Source organism: Pavona decussata, unplaced genomic scaffold (genome assembly GCF_977016875.1).
Source record: "Pavona decussata unplaced genomic scaffold, jaPavDecu1.1 SCAFFOLD_175, whole genome shotgun sequence".
Lineage (NCBI taxonomy): Eukaryota > Metazoa > Cnidaria > Anthozoa > Scleractinia > Agariciidae > Pavona > Pavona decussata.
Genome location: NW_028145586.1, coordinates 4,785,387 through 4,795,000, shown reverse-complemented (window position 1 = coordinate 4,795,000; position 9,614 = coordinate 4,785,387). Strand labels below are relative to the sequence as shown.

At 40.0% G+C, this 9,614-nt stretch overlaps 1 protein-coding gene and 1 pseudogene across 1 annotated transcript; both read right to left on the bottom strand.

Moving 5' to 3' along the window:
* The window catches only part of LOC146463798 (uncharacterized), a 5,495-nt pseudogene extending 4,486 nt beyond the window's left edge, over positions 1-1,009 (bottom strand).
* Positions 1,010-2,814: 1,805 nt separating this feature from the next.
* LOC146463797 (uncharacterized) lies at positions 2,815-9,347 on the bottom strand. The gene is made up of 5 exons (XM_085084034.1): positions 7,286-9,347; positions 6,400-6,624; positions 4,956-5,967; positions 4,270-4,473; positions 2,815-3,953 (listed from the first exon to the last, which is right to left on the bottom strand). Exons 1-5 carry the CDS (start codon positions 8,177-8,179, stop codon positions 2,815-2,817), a joined length of 3,474 nt encoding a protein of 1,157 aa, XP_084940160.1. The 5' UTR covers positions 8,180-9,347.
* Between the last annotated feature and the right edge of the window lie 267 nt (positions 9,348-9,614).

The window sequence follows — 9,614 nt, the reverse complement described above, 5'->3', positions numbered from 1 at the left end:
TTCAGTATCTTCTGGAATTCGTCTGCCGTTTGTGTCCTTCTTACTTCTAAATGGACTGCTCTTGAACTCGCGCACGTGATGATAATGATTGAGTACTTTCCTAGTTCTTCCTTGCCAACCCTGTCACTCAGAGGTCCGGTAAAGTCTACTCCGGTAACCTCAAACGGTCTACTTCCCTCCGTCCTGTATTCCGGCGAGGCGCTCGTTGGTGGTGCTTCGTACGCCCTGGTGGAGAATACTTTGCAGACATTGCATCTTTTTATTGTCTTCTTAACTCTTGCTCTTAACTTCGAAATCCATCAACTCTCTCTTACACTTGCCATTTTACTAGCAACACCAAGATGCATTATCTGATTTTGTACATGAGCAACGAGCTTCTCAGCCAGGGGTCCTCCTGGAAGGTACGTGGGCCTGTTTCCTTTAACTCTGCCTTTGCAGTTGAGAATGCCTGTGTCTTCATCTTCTACCAGCTTCCATCCTGGCGATTGTAACTTGCTTGGTCCGCTCTCTGAACTCGTCTCACCCAATAGGTTCTCGCAGTAGTGATATCTTCGGTTACTAATGAACTCGATCTTCTCTTTAACTTGTTTCTTCTTGCTTTGTAGTTACTGATGAACCTTAACATCCAAGCTGTCACCCTCATGGTCCGCTATTAATCACCCCTCTCTAACGATGCATCCCACTCATCCAGCTTGCGCTCTTGTGTGTGAAGGATTCCCTCCGGGGTGGGTCTACACTCTTCATCTGCCACTTCAGCGCATTTCAACTTTGGCTGCTGTGGCCACTTCGTTTCATCCAATGCAAGAGCCAGTTAGGGCCAGTCAGCCAGTTTCCTCTCTCCATCTTTGCAATGGTCGCCCCTCTGCTTCCAAGGTCTGCCAGGTTCATATCTGTAGGAACGTACTTCCAAGTAATCTCAATCTCACTGAAGGCTTCTGCTATCTTTCGCACTCTGTTGGCCACAAACACTTTCCATGCCTTTGCGGTATTAGTCAGCCAATACAGCGCAACCATGCTGTCCATCCAAATGGTAGTAGAACAGATGCGTTTGCAGTATTTCATACCGTAAGATTCATCAAATTTTCTGACCATGCCTTGCGAAGCGGAAAATGTCGTACTGGAACCGAACATTCAATCATTTAGATTCCAGGTCGATCATTCGCAGCCATTTTATCGAGGGAATTGGCCTTTGTTATTAAGCATCCTTTGGACAACAATCTCGTGTTAATACTTTAATTTTCAGCCGACACAAGATTCTGTACACGAAATTCCCACTACGTATAGCAAAGAAAAAACTGCTATCTACGACTATGTGAATTACGCCCGGTTTACTCAAGAAAATTAAGGCATGGCTTTGATTTCTTCGGAGGGCGTGGTTACCAAGTAATTAACATATTTTCCTAGCTTTCGCCAACGGCGGCGCCAGTGGCGTCGTAAGTTGTTGTGGGGACAGTATTTTATCGGGCTCTTTCGGTTTGGATGATGGTTTCATGAAGGTAACTTGGAGTAACTTCGCAGGCTCTGATTATATAATGACAACTGCTTTTCCGGTCATTCAAGTATATTTTGGAGGAGATCACGGCAGCGCTCGCAGCGACCTACGATGAGCTGAGTACATGTGAGTGATATATTTAGTTGTGTTTATATTCTTTGCTGTTTTGCGTTAGCAGTTTTCATGGAGTTGTCGGAAATTACAAATTTGTAAATAAAATTTCTTTTTCTTTTTTCAATGAACCATTCGAAGTGGCATGCTTTCGGTTTACAAGTTTATCTCCGTTTAATTATGTGCCGACGACACTGATTTTCTTCGATGTTCTCCCAACTAGCCTCCCTCATTTTCTCGAGTTACTGTAAGAGAATTTATTGCCCAAAATTTAACTCAAATATTGTCTGTATTGTTGAATTCTAATACACCAAGGGTTTCGTAAAATGCAGCCTGAACGAGATTTTTTGTTAACTAGCTTTTGGCCACTGTTTCAAACAGCAAAAACTTAAATATCGATGCGTGCAATTGGCCATGTGCATAGTATGAAAGTTTAAGCTTATTCATGTTTATTTACAGCAGAAAAAGAGAGATGGGCAAGCTAACTTTCACATGTATCAGTCAAATCTATTTATACGATTTACAGTTTTCTCATAGGCTTGAAAATCTATTTACACTTTTTGTGGGTTACAATTCAGGGGTTTCAGTAAGCCATTGGGCAGAGGGCAAATTTTTTTATAATTTTATTATGATTGGTTTTCACAGTGGCCAATTTTAACTACTTTAATTGAAAACTGATGGTAAAGATACTCCTGTAGACTGACAAGCAGGCAAAACCATCATCACAGCCTGCCCTGGGCCCAGCTTTTATTGAAACCCCCCTACTTTAGCCATTGGAACTTTTCTACAAATGAACTGTGATCTTCCAGTGTTTGAGAAGTTCCTTTCACAAAAGAATTTTTTTGTAAATGGGGTATTGTCTCTTGTCTTTTTTCACATCATTGAAACATGGTACACGAAAGTCATGCTTTAGGTAAAACTCTTTCTCCCAGTTGTTATATTCTTTTTTCAAAGAAGTGTGTTCTGCCAAAATCTTTGTCTGCATTTGTACAAGAAGGTTTTGGTACTTGTTGTGGTAAAAATTGCTTTTGGGGTGACACTGCATGTCCTTTTGTGCCCGATCTAACAGTAAGATATCATTTGTCTCCCCTAGAATTCTTGCAATGTTCTTGCACAGCTTTGTTGTAATCTGGTTATGCTGATGGCAATCAGGACTTGATATTGTTTCATGCTGTTCCTTGTATTCAGGTGTAGCTGTTGAGATGGGGCTGTTATTTGTTGAGGTGTTTTTTTATGTCAGAGCTGTTCATTGTATAAGGTTGAAATTCTTCTTGAATGGGAAGTGAAGGGGAATTTGGTGTTTCTAGTTGTTCTGTACTTTCATCCTCCTGATCATCATTATCATCCTGGTCATCAAATGCACCAAGTTCTTTGTTTGTAACAGAACAGGTTAAACTGACCTCTAGACTTTCTAATTGCTCTTCAACAACATCATCATCATCATCACAATAATCTAGCTCATGCTGTTGGCCAGAGTTTTGTAGGACATCTGCCTCCACATAATCTTCTTCTTCATCGTTGTCATCAATGCCATCATCATCATTATCATCATTCAAAAAATTTGTATGGATCACTTGAATACAATCACCATTATCTGCATATAGTCTGATGACTCTATGGGGAATTTTGATGGCATCATCAGCGAGGCACGCATCCCAACATTGTTTGAGATGCTGTTCTTCTAGTTTAAGGGTACTTGACCTGAAATGGTGCAGGGAAGGTCCTTGAGGTCTGAAACTAAGCTGATCCATGCCATCAAGAAACTCCACTCCAGCAACAACATGCTTCCACCAAACACCTTCACCACAGAGCAGGAAATCGCTGATGCCTTGCAGATGTGCCTGATATTCTCTGGGATATCTCACAATATACCTATGTGGTATGATTGTGTTGGGGAATGGTGGTAATGCCTTATAATATTTGGAGATTTGGGACTCCTGACTCTTCACTGCATTTGCTTGCCTGGCCTTTGCCATTTGTTGTTCAGCTTGGAGACGAACAAGACTAGGGGTAATGATGTCACCAGGCCTCCTGTTGGTCAACTTGGTGATACCTTGTAAGCTGTTAAATTGCCTCTCTTCTTCTTCTGTGTTGGCTGATCCTCCCGAAATGATCCTGCTCTGTTTGGCAGCATGTGCTGTAATTGAGTGCCAGTACCTTCCATAAAACTTTCTGCTTGTCAGGATTTTAGGCTGGCCAATTGTCTCCTTGCAAAGCATGGCATGCAGAAATGCTGTGTTGTGGAGACGAAGCACGAGTCTTGGTGAGCGAGACTGGGCAGGCAGGTAAAGGAGCTTACTGAGCTCAGTAAGAGTGTCCAGCAGAGACTGAATCTTAACTCTCACTTTTCCTACAAATTAATAGCAAAAAGATCATGCAAGTGAGACACATTGTATATTTTCTTTGTGTTATGCTTACAGTCTGAGACAATTTAGCATCTTACATCAATTACATGTACATGTAACAATGGAACACATTAGCTGGCTATTATGTAGGAATTCAAAATTTTGAGTTCTGATTACATTGTAGTTTACTTCACAGTTATTTTTTTTGGTGGGGGGCGGGGGGGGGGGGGGTACTGAAGGTTACATGCATACATGTTTACCATGAATTCTTATCGTGAGTTAGTTCTGGAAAAAACAGTGTACTGCTAAAATTTCCCTTACCTCTCAAATACTGCGCCACAATGACAGCTGCAAGGCGATAGTCACAGCCACGAAGTTTCTCTTTACCAGCAAAGGTACACTCAATAATGTTTTCGAACTCTTTCTTTTCTCCCTCCTCAAGATGGGCTGGCAGCTCTGTGAAGACATTACAGATGTGTTCTTTTACATCATGGAGTGGCTCTGTTGGTAAGACTTCATAATTTCCTATAAAAGAATAAAATTATTTAAAAAAATGCCATGTATGATCACTTGCTTTGTGAGGCAACATGGTGATTATCTGGCTATATGCTGATATTGAAGATAATTGTTTGTCTAGTGGCAACAAGCAGGAGTAAGAAATCTAAGTAGCACTGTATTAGTTATAAAATGTGGGCATCTTCAGGCCTGTTGCCTATTGTCAACAAAACTTTATTGTGGCTACGTGATTGACAGTCATGTACTGCAAAGAATGTTGTTGGTTGTTGAATTTATATATTATACTAAAAGAACTCAGTGAGAAGTGGTGGTTGCAATTCCATAAGTTTAATCTAAAACCACTGCATCAGGTTATTCAACCATCTCCTCTGTTTGTAAATTCATACAGTTTGAGTAGTCTACAAGGCTAATGCATCAAGCTTTGGTTCAAAGGTCTTTTGTAGATTACTGGTTGCTATTTTTTTCATTTGGCAGAACAAATTATCTCTTACCCAAATTGATCTCTTCCAGTGTCTTTTCCTGATCAAAGAACATCATGGCTGGTACCCTTTGAATTCCGCCCATTTCTTCCTTCAAGATCTCTTGGAGTTCTGTTTTTTGGCCATCTGTGGGAAGTCCCCTTGCTTGACACTCTTCTCTTAATTCCTCCAGACGAAGGTTTTTGAAGGGTTTGAGGCCCCCATTTCTTTTTTTTCTTCCTGCAGGCCCCTGAAGAACCTTTCTCAGACGGTCGCTCAGTGATAAGTGAGGCTTTGAAAGAGATACAGACAAACAGTTGTATCTTCTTGCATCACCACTGCATCCTGAACATCCAGCATTGCCACCCTTTTGTTCTCCACTCTCAAATTCCTGCTGTGGGCCATCACCATGAAATAATCGCATGACATCAGTTATTTCAATCCCACTTGATGTCACCATTTTGTTGCTTAGGCTTTCCAGGCATGCCTTTCTCGTATCTATATAAGCTAGTTGTTCAGCTTCTGATGACCCACATCTTGCCAGGATGTAAACATGTGGTCGTTCTACAAGGGATTGCACATCAATATTTCCCTTTCCTTGCTCTTCCATTTCTTTATCCGTAAAGAAAAATGCCTCATCATACACAACATTAACAGTCAGTAGCAGGTATCCATGGTTTAAAAGGGTTGAATTATCAGCCCAAAGCATAAGATGGCGTGTCCTTTCAATGTATTTCAAGTATTCTTTTGCATCACTCAAATTTGAAGTATCAGAGAAATTAGTGCTTTCACCCAGCTGTGCAAGCCTATTGTTAACTTGGTCTTGAGTCAAAGCTGCATAGTATTCATCAGTTTGCGCGTGAATAAGTCCTAAGTCTTCATGTTCCTTGAGCACTCTTTCTCGTATCTCTGACAAGGGTATTTTTCTACCTGATACTGAAAACAATTCTGTTTTAATGGTCCCATCATCAGCAAGGACAACTTTCTTGTAGGTTTGGGGCACAATCATTTCTCCAAGAACATATTCTCCACTTTCAATCTTACTCTGCAAATGCAAATTAAGGAAAATACACACCTTAGTAAATAATTGTCTTTCTCTAACAGCTTTGTAAAAATGGTACATGTAAAAAGGTGACCTCTTAAAGCCCAAGCTAGAAGTACACATGATCACACATAAAAGTCAAGAAAAGACAACAAAATAAGGTGTCTACTAGAGATGTTTAAACAAAAATTCTCCTTACTGGTACAATCTTATGAGAAACTAGATATATGTATGAAGCCCAGTGAGTAGAATATGCACTTTAATATTAAAACTTAACTGTTACATGTAAAATCAAGATGCAGGAATGGGTTAGTTGTTGGTTTCCATTATTGCGCATCTCATGAGTGAATTAAAACTTAATTCTTGATGGAATCAAGCACATTATTATTGTGATACTAACCTTGGAGATCAGAGGGCTTACAAATAAGAAATTACCTTTAAAGTATCCCTTATTTGATCATTTGTGCGAGGGAGTGGCACAGATATCTCTCCACCCTGCATTCTGGTTAGTCTTTGTCTAGCAGTGGGATTTTTTTCTCGAAACTGTTTGAATCTAGCCAGCTGTTCAGTGTTTGCTTCTAAGAATTCTTTCACAACCATGTTCCCCAACTTTGTTTGCTCCATCACTCCAAATCGGCGGGCAAGGTCAGAGTAATTTATCTAACAGGCAAGAACAAAGCTGTTTATTACCTGTGTTTCTGCACAAAGTCTGTTATAATAATATAAATAATGTAAATTCCATTATTTTATAACAGCATAAATTTTATTGTGATACTTGTTTAGAAGGTATTCCCCTTTATTTGATTATTTATTTATTTATTTACTGTAAAAGCTCTATTATTTTAGCTTACAGTATATATTTTCAAGTCTCAAAGGGGGTATTCTGAGTGACAATATTAGACACTAGAATTAAATTTTCTAATTTTCATTGAACAAATAACAGAGTGCTTACACCACAGTTTTATAAAATAAATCTGAATTTACCACCTCAATTGATTTTTTTCACTCTAGCATCATAAATGTTTTTTAATATTGAACAGGGAATTTATAGAGGGTGAGAGGCTTATGAGAGAGAGAGAGAGGCTTGATAGAGGGGGCAGGCTAAATGGGGTTTTTATGACATATAGTTATTTATTTGTTTAATTAATTAATTAATTAATTAATTAATTAATTAATTAATTAATTATTTATTTATTTATTTATTTGTTTGTCTATTTATCTATTGACTGTTTGTTTCCCACAAATGCTTAGCCTGGCTGGAGTTCATAGTCAATTTACTTATTCTGTGTAGGCACAATGCTATTTGAAGTAAAATACTTACCCTGTCTCCATCTTTCATTCCATTCACTTCTTGTAGGAGTCCCTCCTTGTCAAACTCAAGGTCCTCTGGCTTTGGCGAGTGTCGCTTTTTTTTGCGGAGGCCGTGGTCTTCGAGGCTCTTCCGTTTGGCAGCTCTGTTTTCTGCTTCATCTGGGGTCTCAAAAAACAGAGCCAGACGCTGTTCCTGTCGCTGACTGTATGTCTGCCGAGTGCCCAGCATGGTGTCGCAATCCCGTTTTGACCATTGTTCCTCAATTTGCTTCTTTTCTGTCCTCAGTTTCTCCCTCCGTTCTTTCTTTAATTGAGCTTGAGATTTTTTCTCCTGTAAATTTAGTTCAGAGGTCTTTGTCTGGGCTTTGGCAAAGGACATGCCAAAGAGTTCTTTGAAAGGCCCGTCAATTTCATTGTAGATTATGCTTACTGCCTTTTCAATAGCCTTTAAAGTAGGCCGGACGTTTGAAGCATTTGAGGGTTGTAAAACACGCTTTTGTGTTCGGTTCACAACATTTTGTAAACCATTCGAACTCTTTTTGCCCCATGGGGGAAGTAAAGTTTGAAAAGCGTAGTGGTGTACATCACAAGCTTGACAATTCACTCGTTGGTGCTGTTTTTTTTCGAGCTCAGGGAGGCTTTCCCAGTTCCTTTGGCTGAAGTGGTCGACATATTGACTCTTCTCCTTTGTCTTCCATTTCTTAAAGTGCAGGGAAAGGACCTTTGAGCGCTTGTCATAATCCTTCTTGTTCGCTACGGCAAACCGATTGGAGTGGGGACCTTTGAAGTGAGCTAGATAACTTTTCCAACGTACTTCTTGATCATATTCAACCTTGCCATTGGGTTTGAAAAAGCTTTGCTTCACCGCAATACGTGCAAAGCCACATCCAAAATATTCCGTCATTTTTGCTTTGTAGACTCTAAATGCAGTATTCGCAGAACGAAAACACAGGGTCTTCTCAGATTTTAACTTTAGAAATGCTTGTAACAGGCAAATTTACTTTGGAAACCGGAGTGAAAGCTACATTGAGCACAGAGTCTGAATATCATTAAATGGCGCGCATATTAATGTATGCAACGTTATAATCCGAAAATACCGCCAAATTAGCGCGCATGGCACGACTGGCGTAGATGTGGGCTCGTAATCGCTGGTAAAAACCAGTTTAATTTAGGGGAAACACAACAAGAAATTCTTATCTTCTTTCTACTCGATATTTATTTCATCAACTTCTCCTTTAAACAAATACCTTTTATTATAACATAGGACCCTACAATGACTAACCTTTGGCAAAAAATACTCAGCCCGTATTTTTTCGGTTGTTAAAATAGTTAAATCCGTTCAACTGTGTGGAATTGGCTTTCAGAAAAGACGGGTCGAAGAAGCTTTCTTCGTCCGCCATTTTCTCCAAAAGAGGAACCAGGCCAGCTAAAAGCTGTTTCGTAAATTTGATTGGTCATTTCATTCCCAGGGCAACGAAAGAGTAGCGCCCAGTGTAAAAATATTCGGATGTTTCTCGGCCAAGATGGTGTCAGAAGATGGCGGCCGAACCTTTTCTAATTTGCCTCTTCGCACCACTTTTTCGCCTCGTATGCATGGAAGTTTTAATGTTTACTGATAAAGGTGAACCTAGAGTGCATATTTATGCCCGGGCTTTTTTGAAATCATTTGGGCGATTGATTAAAATTAATCAATGTACGTGGTTAAAAGCGGGTTATGACCAGTACTCGAAATTTCTCGCTAAATAAAATCTTACAAGTATTTTATTATGCAAAGGCCCGGGCACAGATTTTTAGTTCAACCCTTTCTTATTGCTAATGTGTATTCATATTTTGCACAGACAATTGCAAAAGTGGTGCCATTTCCCATTCAAAATACACGCTATCTTGACGTATTCAAGACATCCTTGTCACGTGACCACGTGTCAAAATCACGTGATCTGACCTTCATCGTTTTTAGCAACCCACAAAGAATTATCTCCTTAAATTTTATTGACTTTTCTTGAATGTTGGCCAAGTTATTGCAAATTTAAGAAAAAATGATATTTCAGGTCCGTGACCCATGCCTTAATTTTCTTGAGTAAACGTCTCATTTCACATGTGCCGAATTTAATAGCGGAGCTCCGCGCGCCGGAGACGCGCGCGCGGAGCCCCATTGATAAGAGATTTTGGTAAGCCCATGTATGCGAAAAATTTTACGTTCGTACGTCCCCCCCCCCCCCCCCCTACGTAAGCCATCGTGAAATGTCACACTCAACCTGTGCGGCAACCCGCGTGTTTTGGGCGGGAAGTGGGATGGCTTACCTCTTTTAGAAAACAAACGAGAATTTTGAAGAACACTG

Bases quoted from the DNA above. Each gene is read 5' to 3' on its own strand.
- LOC146463797 (XM_085084034.1), bottom strand. From the start codon at position 8,179: ATGACGGAATATTTTGGATGTGGCTTTGCACGTATTGCGGTGAAGCAA. The intron at 6,625-7,285 runs GTAAGTATTTTA...CTTGCCTGTTAG, and splicing joins GAATGAAAGATGGAGACAGG to ATAAATTACTCTGACCTTGC. The intron at 4,474-4,955 runs GTAAGAGATAAT...ATTCTTTTATAG, and splicing joins ACTGGAAGAGATCAATTTGG to GAAATTATGAAGTCTTACCA.